The sequence below is a fragment of the Ovis aries genome, chromosome 7 (assembly GCF_016772045.2).
Source record: "Ovis aries strain OAR_USU_Benz2616 breed Rambouillet chromosome 7, ARS-UI_Ramb_v3.0, whole genome shotgun sequence".
NCBI classification, from domain to species: Eukaryota; Metazoa; Chordata; class Mammalia; order Artiodactyla; family Bovidae; genus Ovis; species Ovis aries.
In genome coordinates, this window is record NC_056060.1 from 84,881,155 (window position 1) to 84,895,771 (window position 14,617).

At 47.7% G+C, this 14,617-nt stretch overlaps 1 protein-coding gene across 4 annotated transcripts in view; it reads left to right on the forward strand.

Moving 5' to 3' along the window:
* LOC101108756 (heme transporter FLVCR2) overlaps window positions 1–14,617 on the forward strand; it is a 116,236-nt gene that overhangs the window by 25,632 nt on the left and 75,987 nt on the right. For all 4 annotated transcript variants that reach the window (XM_060418678.1, XM_042253084.2, XM_060418676.1 and 1 more), the window contains exons 2-3: window positions 4,869–5,010; window positions 7,430–7,570. In XM_060418678.1, coding sequence (XP_060274661.1) covers window positions 4,869–5,010; window positions 7,430–7,570 — 283 coding nt within the window. The remainder of the gene's footprint in view (window positions 1–4,868; window positions 5,011–7,429; window positions 7,571–14,617) is intronic.

Sequence of the window (14,617 nt, forward strand, 5' to 3'; positions counted from 1 at the left end):
TGGACCCCGTGGTCAGAACAGTGCTGAGGGAGGCGCTTCTGAACACACTGTGCAAGCTGCTGGGGGAGAGGTCACACCGCCTGAAAGGGACACAGAGGCAAAGTGGGCATCCCAGGAGGCCGGGGAGGGTCCAGACAGCGTGGATGTGAGAAGGCAGACGCCAGGGCCCCCAGGAGATGAGAGAGGCAGAGAGAAGGAGCAGAGAAGGATGAGGAGGAGAACCAGGGTAGGTGGCTGAGCGGCTGCGTCGGTCAACCGAGCATGTCTTGTTTGTCCAGGTGGCCTCTCCTCCCAGGCCTGTCGCTGTGGGAGAGCGTGGCGGGTGGGAAGGGAGTGAACCCTCCTGACATAGAGCATCCTGCTGGGAAGTCCATTCAGAGGGGCCCACTAGTCCTCAGAGCAGCCCCCTGAGCTAGGGGGTACGAACTAGGCAGTACAGTACCTTCCTGTGGGCTAGGAAACAGGCGAAATGAAGGGAAATACCATGTCAACGTCAGCCTTCTAGTGACTGGCAGAGCTGGGCTGTGAGCTCAGACCTTTCTGACCCCGGAGCCTAAGCCCTTCACCGCTGTATAGAGTGGTGACAAGTCAGAGGGACATTGGGGTAGAAAGGAGGAAGGGGGAGAGGTTTGCTTTGAAATGAACAACATTCCCTCTTAAAATGAACCTCATGGGTGTGAGCTCCTTGGGGAGCAAGGTGATTCCTGGTGAAGACATAAGGAGACCAAGTTGGAAGGGAGCCGTCAAGCCCGCGGCTTCTGCTGCAGGGAAACTTCTGACCCAGTAAGGGGACATTTCTGATCCTTGGTCCCAGGGAGCTGGCTCTTGGGAGCCCTGAAATCCAAGAGATATGTTGTCCTGATCTGGTGACTGTGGCCAAAGGGGAGGAATGAGGCAGCGGGGGCCTAGCCGTGGGGCTGAGAGTGGGCCGGGCTTTCTCTGATCAGCCGGCCTGCCTGGGGGAGGAAAGGGCCGAGGAGGAATGAGGTTCAGTGGGCGAGAACCTGCTTGCTGGTGTGGTTGCCTCCTACCAAGAGGAGCGGCACCCTCCTGACCGATACCTGGGTCTGGAGGATGAGGTGCCTGCGACCCTGGCAGAGGATTCAGATGGGGACCAGTGGTCTGTCCCAGTTCCGGTAGCACTGAGCCCTCACCATGGTGTTGACACAGAGCTCCCTGCCTTTTGCGAAAGCCCCAGGGTCTTCCTCGGATGGTCTGGGCATGTCCATGACCAGGCGGCTCTCGGGGCAGCTTTGGGCCTGGGTTCTGACTCAGTCTGACTTGGGCTTTTCTGAGTGCCCCACGTGGATGGTGATGGGGGCGGTGGTTCTGTGGGTCTCAGAGCAAACGTAACACATGCTCTGTGCTGTGTAGTGGCTTAAGTGCGGACCTCTTGCCCCAGATGCAGCCTCGTGGTTTCTGGATTAATTTTTGCTCTGCCAAGTGCATGAGCCGGAATGACAAGTGATGCATGATGCAAGTATGGCTTCCTCCTGTCACCCGAAGCCCTTGGGCTGCACAGACGTGTTTTTAACTAGGACATTTGCTCTGCAAGTGCTCAAGATCGCAGCTCTTGCCAACAGGGTTTAGATGTCACCCTTGCGTTTGCAGAAAGGGTGAGATCAATCAAAGATAAAAATAGAGTATCTTCGCAGTCTGCATCTCCATCCTTCGTTTACCCCGTTTGGATTAAACGTCTTCCTCTGGGGCAAAGTGCACCATTGTAATTAGGCTCCTAGGCTCTGAAGGGTGGAGACTGTGGCTGGGTTTGTCTGTGAGTTGTGTACTTTGCCCAGGACTATTTGAGGAGGATAAAACGAGAACAAATGCTGGGGCAAAGGGCAAGCCAGAACAAGTTAGCAGTGATTTTTTTCTTTTAAGCAGTGACTTTTAATCCTTTACACTCATGGTGTGGGGCTTTGCTTTTTTTGTGAGCATGGAAAAGATGAGGCTCCTACCCCTTGGGAGCAGCATTCTCTCAGTTCTTCACATTTTCTTGGCCTCACTAGGGCTGCAGGTCTCTGGTTTTTGCCCTGGTGGGTGTCCTGTCGAGTGGGTGACAGAACTCAAAGGAGTGAAGACACAGGCTTCTAGGCTGACTGATGCTGCCGCAGCGACAGTTCCTGGGAGGTGGGAGGTGAGCTGGGCCCAGAGTCGGACAGAGCTGGTTTGGGAGCCCGGCTCTTAACGCTACCAGTCGGTGGGATGCTGGCTGCGCACTGACCAGTGTTTCTCATTTTTGTCTTTGTTGTAAGACTTCATGGGCTAAGTGAAAAAGATAAGCTGTATTACATGCCCAGGGCCTAGTAGATGCTCAAAAGCTAGTCAGGATCCTACCCTCTTCCCGCCCACACCCCTACACCCATTTTCTTCCGTTACCACTGGAAGTACAGCATGGTTTGTAGAAAGAACATGGTCATTAGTGGGCAGACCTGTGTGATTCTACCAGCTTTGTGTAGATAAGACCTTCTACCAGTATCCATCTGTCCATCCACCCAGCCAGCCAACATGACTGACTTCCTGCTAAGGCACAGACTCTGGATCTAGGAGCTGGATTAGGGCTCTGCACACTCACTGAGCACAGCTTTCAAGAAGCAGGGGAAAAAAAAATGTTCTGAAAAGCAGAAGAGGCAGCAGCTTGCAGTGCAATCCCTGTGTCTGAATTTTCACACTGGGTATGAAAGTACCGCCAAAGCCGACATCCTCCTAGAGAAAGGTCCCTGTGGGACAGCCTTGCCACCTGGCCAGGTCTGCCTCAGGTCCTTAAGCTGACTGCCCCATCCTGAGGCTGGAAAAGCACTCATTCAGGCTTAGAGTGTCGACGGAGTGTGGACAGAGGATGGAGTAGGGCCTCTGAGGGCTCAACTGTGCAGCGGGGACCCAGCTGGGAGGACCTCCCTCTCGAGGCAGAAGATCACTGGGCATTAGGTCCCCCTCCATCAAGGTCCTTTTGAGAATGAGAGAATCCCAGAACCTTGAGTGATGTCCCATATCTTCCCTCATTCTTGGCAAAGGGACCCTCTGGCATCTTGGTTGACTGCTAGATCTGCAACTTCAAAGTGCTTAGGAAACCAGAGAGGGCGTGCAGTGGCCCAGCTTCCCAGCTGTGAAGGGTACATTTGCCCCTCTATCCCTGGCTGTTTTTTACCCTCAACATCTTGGAGACCAGCAGTTAAGAAGCGGGACTCAACTCTGATAGATTAATGTAAGTGAGGATCAGATAAAGCTCTAAGGACATGAAATACCTTCTCTCATGGAGGAGCCTGCTCGCTTGGACTTTTCTCATGACTTTTAGCCCTGAAGGGCAATCTAGGCCCCACGAAGGAGGCACGTCTTAGAGATGCCAGGAGATCTGGTTTCTCAACTCTGTGTGACCCTGAACAAGTCACTAAACCTCTATTTGGTCTGGAACTATTGTTCAATCACTTCAACCCACAAATATCTCCATTTGTGTTACCTTTTGTATCTTTCTTTTAATTCTCCCTGCCCCCACTAGATTATAAATCTCCTTGAAGCAGTACTCTTGCCATATACGTCTCTCGGAAATCTAGCAGAATACATTTCAAAGAGCAGGTGCTTAAAAGATCAGTTTGACTTGTTGATTGTGTACAGTACGCACTGGAAGAATGCTACTCTGAACCTGTTGATGATGACTTTTAAGGCTATTTCAGAGCTAAGAATCATTAGTGACTACCTCGAGTGGGTATAATTGACAGGCTAGAAAACCAACTGGAATGATGAGTGCATTAGTGGTTAATGATGTTGTAATTGGCCTGAAAGCAAATTGCTTCTCTCCCTGCAGTTGCTTTCAAATTCACAAAGTTACTTTAACACAAAAGAGTTAGCTTCTCTCAATTCTAGAATTCGAATCTTCCAATTTCCACCTTGGTATTTCATGTGGCAGAAGGGTTTGGGGCATTGTATCACAGCTGGTCACTCCTGAATCATGGTGTTTCTGCTGTCAGAAATACTCAGCTGTTAGGTCCCTGAAGTTAGAACTGCAGTGCTAATATGAGATGTTTCAATTTGTTGGGGTATGTGAGTGTGTGTGTGTGTGTGTGTTTATAGCCAGTTTCATATGCCTATGTCCTGTGTATATAGTTTATGCAGTTCTGTGAATTCACACCACAGGTGCTTTCTAAATGACAAGTTCCAGAGTGAACTTAAACACTTAACGTTTGTCAGTGTAGTCACAATGTTTGGCTTCCATGTCTCACTGAATGCAAGTTTTTGGAGTTGTAGTGTATAGAATTTATCCCTCAGCTGGTCTCTCAGCTACAGGTTAACTATAGGTCAATGACCCTACAGGTCAATCAGTGAAATCAAGAATTTAACTGGAATCAAAGGCAAAACTAGCATTGTTTTACTTTACCACAGAGAAGGGAGTATAAAAACTGTTCTTCATTAATTTGTTGTTAGAAAAAAAAGTCGCCTGCAATGAGAACCCCAACTACAATCTTTTTCAGTGGTTCCCTCGTAGCTCAGTCAGTAAAGAATCTGCCTGCAATGCAGGAGACCTGGGATCGATTCCTGGGTCGGGAAGATCCCTTGGAGAAGGAAAAGTCAACCTACTCCAGGATTCTTGCTTGGAGAATCCCATGGACAGAGGAGCCTGGCAGGCTACAGTCCATGGGATCACAAGAGTCGGACACAACTTAGCAACTAAACCACCATTGTTAGTGGCGGTAGTCAAGGGTGTGTGTGCATTGAGCTGTCAATCAAAAGAAAGACCTGTGGTGTCTTGAGTGGGAAACAACCCCTGTCTGGGTTTTAAGGACTGGAAGTTGAGGACTGTTTCTTATGGGGAGTCTCTTAATGTGTGCCTCTTGGCTATTGATACTATAATTGATTGTCTCTGTCTTCTATAGCTAGGAATTGCCATTGGGTTCTTGGTCCCTCCCGTCCTGGTACCCAACATCAAAGACCAGGACAAGCTTGCCTACCACATCAGCATCATGTTCTACATAATTGCAGGCGTGGCCACTCTGCTTTTCATCCTTGTCATCATCGGTAAGGCCACTGACAGACCCATGGGGTGCGGGGAGGCAGGGAGGTCCTACTGACTTGGGTGAGGCCCTTGTGAATATTCTAGGTATCGTGTATTTTATAAAACATGTCTATAGAAACTGGAAGCCAAGCTTCCATTGGTCTTCAAATGTTTTAGCCAGAGGAGTTGCTGCCCATACAATACTAACTGGTCCTGTGTGCTTTGTTAGATGCTCAGTCAAGATTAGTTCTAATTACCAGTTCCTTGGTATGACCTTATTAGAATTAATGGGCAGCCTTGATCCCCTTGATGCAACTCTGCTGAGCACTTATGATATCACTGGCCCTGTGCTGAGTGTACCTGTTCTCATTGACTCCTAGTGGGGGGTGGGGGGCGGTCCTAGTATCAGTATTTCTTAACCAAGAGAAAACAGTGACTTGAGAGAAGGAAATTATTCAAGATTAGTTAGTAAGTGGCAGAGATTGAATTCTAGCCTAAGATGCTAACTCCATAATCTACATTTCTGAAATAAAACAAAACAAACAGGATTCACCCATAAACACTGAAACTCTCGTATATTCACCTGAGAATGCCCGGGGCCCACATTTTTCAAATGTTTGGAAAAAATGTGTATAAGGATAATGCTCATTATGAAAAAATCTAGAAGATACAAAAAAGCATACACCAAAGGATGACCATTAACTTAGCCTAGAGTTAGTTAATCCCAAGCACCAGCCCCAGAGAACTACTATTACTCCATGTATACATATGTAATCACTGAGATGTTTGGTTAGTATAATTTATATCATCTTTTATTATCTGAGTAATATCAGATACGCTGTGATAAAGAGTGTAGAAGAAGTTTTCAGTGAGTCGATTGTCTTTAAAGGTTAACCAGCTTTCATTTAATATTTGAAAACTCCACCATACACGTTAAAGGTCTCCTTCCTGCCTGCTGGCCTCACCTCCAGAGTCAAACACTATCATGATCATGGACCTCCCCCAACTGATCTCACTGTGTCATTTCCTCCCTGGGGTCCACACTGAGAGGAAGGGCTTTTCAGAGTTCACAGAATCTCCTGGACGGAGAACCTGGTGTTCCTGGAAAGGTGAGAAAGGTGTTCCTTTGAAGCTGTGGTTGAGAACAGGAAAGAACATCCTCAGACAGCCTTGAAGTTTCGAATTATGATGTGCTCAGCTCCAAATTCTTGTGTTTGTAGCAGGTGAGAGCCTGGTCCTTTGCAGAGATCCTGGAGTTAGGACCTTTCTTTGCTTTACATTATACTAGCAAGCACTGACCATTGCTCACTGAATAAAGAACTGAAAAATCTTATCCAAATTGTGGTTTGTGGTTGCCCAATCCTTGAGCAAACAGCTATGGTTGCCAAGATTTAAAAAAAAAAAAAAATCTCTCGCCTTGATTTCTTTCCCCAGATAGAAGGGAAGGTGAACAGGTCAGACAATAATTGAGAGGTTCCCAGTGGGTGGGGGAAGTTGGCCAGGACTATTTCCGGAAAGGAAGAAGCAAGGCTCTGAAGTCTGGACTGGAGATTTATCTGGGTGGAGCGGGAAGACCTTTGATGTTTGAGAGAGTAAACCTCATTTCCAAAGCTTTTTCTAACTGGAAACCATCTCCTGACCTTTCAGGAGCATTCACATGGAGGCTGGGGGTGAAGATGGTGCTTCAGCTGGGGGACCAATTTAGGCAGACAGCTGGTTAAACTGATCTGGCCCCCAGAGAACTGAATAGCAGTCAGTGCAGTGAAATGGACTGTACCAGCTGTACTGCAACTAGAACATAAGGAGAATGGTTTCCCCACTGTCCCTCCCCGGTCCTTCCTATCAGAGGCCCAGTCCTGCAGGAACATGTATTAGTCCTCTGGTTTCTCAGGAGGCAGATGTCTGATTCACACTTGGAAACTAGGGAGGGACTCGAGGTCTCTGCAATAGGAGCAGCTCCTTCCCTTACTCAGGGAGTGTTTATGGGCAGCAGGTGCCAGGCTCTGTGCTCAGCATGGGCAGCCCAGCCCTTTCCCTAGGAGGCGCTCTGGGGCTGAGTCCTCATCTGGGCCCACTAATCCCAGAGCCTCAGCTCTCACTTCCTTTCTGTCCACTGGTTACTATGGGATTTTTCAGTGCTCTGCCCTTTGGTATTGCCATTTATTACAGGACTCCTTTATCCTTGAGCACTGCCTGGAAAGTCAATGATCACAGCTGTCCAAAGGTCATTAAGAAAAAGTAATCAAAGGGCCAGCCCCTCAGCCACAGGCAGTGAGATGCAGCTTCAAGAGAGGAGACTCTAGAGGATTTAATCAAATAATTAATATTTCCTTTTGGAGTCTGAGCCCCTTCTCAGATGAGGGAGTCAGCGCTTATCCATGTGGCAGCTCTGCAGGAGTAATACCAGGGGACTTGCAATGATCTCTGTTTCTTTCCTTTCAGTGTTCAAAGAGAAGCCTAAACATCCCCCCAGCAGGGCCCAGTCCCTGAGTTACGCCTTGGCGTCTACTGATGCTTCGTACTTAAGTTCCATCATCCGATTCTTCAAAAACCTCAACTTTGTGCTGCTAGTCATCACCTATGGTATGATGCACGTGTGTCTGGGGTGTACTGGAACTGGGCATTTGAGACAAGAGACCTGAGGTTTCTGTGTATCTTACTGTTTCCAGATCCCAAATGTATATGTAAAGTCATTGTTTAGGGTTAAGCAGAAGAGCCAGCTGTGCCTCAGAGGCTTCCCTGTTCCTTTAAGTTTACCTAGGAAACCATCCCTGTCAAGTCACCCGGAAACGTGCCTGCTGATCCTCCAAGTCTCATCCCAGTATGTCTGCTATAAAGCAGTATTAGAAAGAAAGTGAAGTCGCTCAGTTGTGTCCTACTAGGCTTAGCCTCAGTCATAGCCTACCAGGCTTCTCCGTCCATGGGATTTTCCAGGCAAGAGTGCTCGAATGGGTTGCCATTTCCTTTTCCAGGGGATCTTCCTGACCCAGGGATTGAACCCGGGTCTCCTGCATTGCAGGCAGACGCTTTACCCTCTGAGCCACCAGGGGAGACCTAAAGCAGTATCAGGTGACCGTTTATTGTGCTATTCTTAGTACCTCTTTTAGTAAGTGTTAGTCGCTCAGTTGTGCCCAACTCTGCGACCCCATGGACTGCAGCTCACCAGGCTTCTCTGTCCATGAGATTTTCCAGGCAATGGTACTGGAGTGGGTTGCCATTTCCTTCTCCAGGGGATCTTCCCAATCCAGGGATTGAACCCAGGTCTCCTGCACTGCAGGCAGATTCTTTACCGACTGAGCTACAAGGGAAGCTTGTAGCTTTTTTGGGCTTCCCTGGTGACTCAGAGGGTAAAGCATCTGCCTGCAATGCGGGAGACCCAGGTTCAATCTCTGAGTTGGGAAGATCTCCTGGAGAAGGAAATGGCAACCCACTCCAGTATTCTTGCCTGGAGAATCCCATGGATGGAGGAGCCTGGTAGGCTACAGTCCATGGGGTTGCAAAGAGTTGGACATGACTGAGCGACTTCACTTTCTTAGTACATCTTTGGAGAAGGAAATGGCAACCCACTCCAGTACTCTTGCCTGGAAAATCCCATGGTCAGAGGAGTCCATGGGGTCGCAAAGAGTCAGACAGGATAAGTCGTTTCCAGATCTCTTTTCCCACAAAGTAGGAACTCCCTGAGAGTAGAGATTGATGTCTTTTTACCTGTATAATTCATCAGCAGTAGGAGGTATTGTAGCCTGGAGTAGGTACTCCAACAGTTGTTAGATGGGTGAGTGAATGAGCGTATGGATGGATGTTTACGTGAGTCTTACTATGTGAATCACGCCCCAGCCAATCCTTCATCTTCTAACTTGGCTTCTTTTCTACCTGAATGGAAGACAACATCCACATTTCATGTAATTTTCTTGGCTTTGGTAAGATAAATGTCCATCTTTCTGCTGGCATATCGGCTCACCTTTCCAGCAAGGTGTTTGTAGCATCTTCTTTCTAATGATTAATGGTGATGTTGTCCTAGGCCTGGGCTAGGACACAACCTCAGGGCATTCCATTAAAGGTGTCTTTACAGATCCACACAACTCTACTGCTATCCACTCTGCCCATTTAACCCTCTCGTTTGGTGGGATTAAAATCATGACAGTATATCATGCTCAATAACCAGAAGAAAAAAGATGTGAGATTGGTTTGACATGACTTACTCTTAGTGAAATCCCAGCTGGCTATTGTTCAGTCGCTCAGTCGTGTCCAACCCCATGGACTGCAGCATGCCAGGCTTCTCTGTCCTTCACTGTCTCCTGGAGCCTGCTCAAACTCATGTCCATCGAGTCGGTGATGCCATCCAACCATTTCATCCTCTGTCATCCCCTTCTCCTCCTCCTTCCCAGCATCAGGGTCTTTTCCAATGACTTGGCTATACCCTTAGGTTTTCTCTAGGCTCCAAAACCATGTGTCTTTCAACAATATAACATTTACTATGTGCCAAGATTTTTTTGTTTAACTCCCACCACACCAGTGTGTGGTAAGTGGTATCATTTTTCCCATTTTAACAGATGAGGAAAAAAACTCAGAGAGGTTAGGTAATACCTCAAGAACACACAGCTTTTAAAGAGCAGAGCCAGGATTCAAACACAGATTTGTCAGACTCCAAAGCCTGATCCATGATTGCCTGTACTCCTTCCTTGAATTTTGCCAGGGCATGGCAACCCACTCCAGTACTCTTGCCTGGAAAATCCCATGGACGGAGGAGCCTGGTCGGCTACAGTCCGTGGGGTCTCGAAGAGTTGGGCACGACTGAGCGACTTCACTTTCACTTTGCACTCTCATGCTTTGGAGAAGGAAATGGCAACCCACTCCAGGGTTCTTGCCTGGAGAATCCCAGGGACGGGGGAGCCTGGTGGGCTGCTGTCTGTGGTGTCCCACAGGGTCGGACACGACTGAAGCAATTTAACATTTTAAGTTTATCAACACCCTTTACCTGAATTAAAGTGTTTACTTGCTGAGGCATTAGCTAAGAGGTGGTATCATCAGTAGAGAGGCCCCCCTGGTTTCCAGGCATGTGAATCGGTTAGGTGAACAGCCCCAGGAATCCATGTCAATCTTCAGGGTCTGTGGTCTCCAGTCCTCCTCTCTCCACCTGCTCGATTCTGAGTGTGTCTCTGCATTCATTCACAAAACAAAATTTCTAATTCTCAGGGTGGCCAACTAAAGATAAAAATGGTGATAAAGTGATTAAAATGGTGATAAAGTGGAGTTGCTCACCACTGAGAGATATTCAGGTGTAGGTGGAACCAACCACTTAGTGGGGATATTGTGGGGAATATCAGCCTATAGATGGGTGGTGAAACATGATCGTGAAACTTTGGCCACCTGATATGAAGAACTGACTCATTAGAAGAGACTCTGATGCTGGGAGAGATTGAAGGTGGGAGAAGACAATAGAGGATGAGATGGTTGCATGGCATCACTAATTCAATGGACATGGGTTTGGGTGAACTCTGGGAGTTGGTGATGGACAGGGAGGCCTGGCGTGCTCTAGGCCATGGGGTCGCAAAGAGTCGGACACGACTGAGCAATTGAAGTGAACTGAACTGAAATGTGATGATCTTTTGGTTCCCTTCCAGACTCAGGATTCCATGCTTTTAAGATGTTTTCCCTTTTCCCTAGAATTAAACATCTTGAGTGCATCAGCCCTTGACCACTATAAACCTTACTGTGTCTGACAACAGGGCATTTGAGACCTACCGTGGAATTCTAGGGCAGATAACCACTTAATAAGTATCTTCTGTGAGTGAGGATGGTGATGGTGGTATTAACCAGGCAGTGGCCTCATTCCAGAGGTTTCAGTCTTCAGCGCTAGAGGCTGTTGGCAGGGCCAGGTCACTGACCCGTGAAAATAAGAAATAACAAAATGTACGAGGAGCAGCGCTGTTTGATATGGGCTTGGCTCTGGGCCATGCTGCGGGGCAAAGCGACTTCTTTTCCTTCCATCTTGCACAGCTGGTTGCATCTATGGTCTTCAGTCTGGCAGAATGGTGTTAATTCTGTGGTTCTGGATACTCTTCCTTATCTATCTGGTTAAATGATAACACAGAAAAAAATGGGTTAACACTTCTGGGATGGTGGAGTGAGGACTGTAGATCTTCTGATCCTCCATGAAAACAAAAACACTGGCAGAGATTATCAGCATCGCTTATTTCAGGGTTCTTGACTAAAGGCTTAACCCAATGAGCAGCTGTTCAAGGCAAATGGCTAAATAATGGTAAAGTAGCAAGCTTTGTGTTTTAACTTGTCCTATTCCAATCCTCCCCTCCAGGCTCTGTGGTAGCCTTGAAAACCAGCTTCCCAGACATGATAGCTGTGAAAACTCGCAACCTCACAGCCGCTGGAGGGAGCCAAACAATTTTGGAGGTCCCCCCTCCCCAACAAAGTCCCATCCCTAGCTCACTGTTTATTTGACTTCCGTTTCACTGGAAAGGCTCCATTCGGAGGATTTGCCTATATTTGACTTGACTCTGAGTTTTCTCAGTGGGAAAGCACTATGTCCAGGGTATTTATTAAAAGCAGTCACTATTTAACATCACATCTGTCTGAGGTTACAATACCAGTTGGGGTCATCAAGAGGCTGGCCAAAGATCTTGAAAGGAAAATCTGGAGAATGAGATAACCAGGGGGCTTTGGAAACCTCTGACATATTCTTAGCAGTCTAGAAATCTGCATGCCCAGAGTTGTGCACATGCCCAGAAAGACCCAGGGAAGTGCTAAAGTCTCGCCTCTGGCTGCACGTGAAGCTCTGTGTAAGAGGAAAGTGAAGGCTAGGGCAGAGTTGGTACCACCTTGCTGAAGCATCACAGGCGAATCCCAATGAATACAAAGAGGTCCTCAGCAAAGTGGGGAGACTTATGGGCTTACGGTAAAGCTCTGTCTAATCATTAGCCCTAAGCTAAGTTAGTAGAGCAGAAACCAGTGGTTGCACATGACAAAGGACACAGATGTTACAAAATGAGTCCAAACAGCAACGGCAACATATTTGGGGGAAGGAGAAGAATCTCATTTGTAGGGACGACAGTATATTAAAAATGTCCAGTTTAAAAAAAATAGAATTTCTTAACATTTTTCTCGAAAGCCTGGGGCAATCCCAGTGAGAAGGAGTTGAACTAATCTGGTGGTTTGCACACATTTCGTAATAGTCAGAAAAGTGGGTGAAGTCATTCAGTCGTGTCCGACTCTTTGCGATCTCATGGACTGTATCCTACCAGGCTCCTCCGTCCATGGAATTTTCCAGGCAAGAGTACTGGGGTGGGTTGCCATTTCCTTCTCCAGGGGATCTTCCCGACCCAGGGATCGAACCCAGGTTCTCCCACATTGCAGAAAAACACAAGCCTTATTTTCTTGATAGAGAGTTGGACTTGGTGACAGGGCTCTCTGCTAACTAGGAAATGATCCTTAGGCTTGATCACAGACTTGGGAAAAAATGTTATTGAGCCGTTACTGTATGTCAGGCACCGTGTAAAGTGCTTTATATGCATTATCTCATTTAATCTTCAAAAGAGATCCATGACTTAGGTGTTTTACTGCTCCATTTTATACCTAAGGAAACGGAGGCTCTGATTTAATTCCTTGCCTGTGATTAAACAGTAGTAAGCAAGAGAGCTTAGTATAAACTGTCTGTCTGAGACCAAAGCCTGTCTTCCTAACCACACCACTTTGTCTCCCCATGCAGAAGGGAGCATCTTGGAGACAGAACTGGGGGTCTGTTTTCAACCTCAGTTCCCTGAGTGGCCTCTGGATCTGTCTGAGAGGGGTGGTGGTGATGGATTGTCCTTCCTCAGATTCAGTCCTCAGACCCTTTCCCTGGGGCTTGCTTTCCTTGAAGATGAGGATCTGGAGTTCTGGGGGTTAGAAGCAGGACCTGCCTTCACTGACCAGCCATCTTTGGGACATGGGGATGATGAGGTTTCAATCTTAATGTGTCTTTCTGAGAGTTACAGGTCATGTAAAGGCAGTGTTTGACACTCAGTCTGCCTGAGAATCCCTGCTTTCTTCTCCTACAATCTTTGCTCCAAATTGTAAAGGCACACACAACCAAAAACCAAAAAGACCCTCTACACATTTGATAAATATTGTGAGACCGCCCAGAATCCCGCAGGTTAAGCTTTGAAAAGGGACATGGTTCATACTTCAATTATATGCATGTATAACCGTTTAGTGTAGGGCTTCCCAGGTGGCTCAGTGGTAGAAGAATCTGCCTGCCAATACAGGAGATGCAGGAAACTCGGATTTGATCCCGGTGTTGGGAGGATCTCCTGGAGTACCCTGGGGTAAGAAATGGCAATGTACTCCAGTATTTTTGTCCAGAAAATTCCATGGACAGAGGAGCCTGGTGGGCTACAGTCCACGGGGTCATAAAGAGTCGGACACAACTGAGCGACTGAGGACACACGTCACTGTATGATACACAATGTTTATATTTTCCTCTGAATTATGAACTCTTAGGACTGTGTCGCTGGGAATCAAGCAGTTGATAAGAGTTTCATGGACAAATGTGCTGGATCTGGGTGCACGTGTCTTGGAGTAATAGCCTTGAGTGATGGGCCAGTGAATTCAGAGCTGGTACGTAAGGGATATAAGGTCTGAGTTTTTGGTGTCAGCTCTGCTAATGACTGAGTGTACCACCTTCACCCATCCTGGGCTCCTCCTTTGTCTCTCTAAGAACCGCCCCTCAGAAAAGAATAACCTTTGCTTCCCATTTGAGCTCCCTGAAACTCAAGCTATGCTTGTGAAGAATCTGCAGGGTTGGGCATCTGAACTCACAGCCTCTACCTGTGTCTGAGGACACCTGTCCTTGAGGCTCTCAAGGCCTTTACATCACCCTACATGGGCCTCGGAGGAGCTGTGTCCCCTCAAGATGCTGGCAAGATGCTGGGTGGTAGCAAATCCTTCTGGGAGTCCCTGGAGCTTTGCTAAGGTCAGGCTGGCCCTTTAAACTAACAGTTTACTCCAGGTTCAGGAGGACAAAAGGGAAATGAGCACAGAGTTCCCAGAACCCAGAGATGAGATCTGGGATCAGAGTTTCCCACTCTGGCCTCATGGTAGAGTCCCCTGGGTTGTGGGTGGTGTGTGCCTGGATTCCCTGCCTCTCTTCTGGAAAGTCAGATTCAGAGAGTCTGCGAGGGCCTGGGAATCTGCCTTTGCAAGCATTCCAGGAGATTCTAGCATGCAGCAGAGTTGAGAACCTCTAATGTGGGTGTGTAAGTGGTGATTCTTGGGGTCTTAAAGCCCCTTCCCCTCCCAGCTGCCTCCATGTGAACTCCAGCCTCTCAGAGCATGGGCCTGCTCTGTGATCTTCTTGTGCCCAAGGCCATTTAGTCACCTTTTCAGGGAGTTTAAGAGATGCCTGGGGGGTTTTGTTGTTGTTAAAATGCAGATTCCTAGCTTCAATCCAGGAGAATCAGATTAAGTAGGTCCTGGGTAGAGCTCAGAAATCTGCATTTTAAAAATCTGAGGCCTTCTAATGCCAGTGATCTCTAGACTGCCATTTGAATAATTTAGTCCTGACACAAGACAGAAACTCAGAGTCCCTTCTGCTTTCCTACAGCCCAGCCCCTCAGGGACCCGTACTTCTCCCAGGTG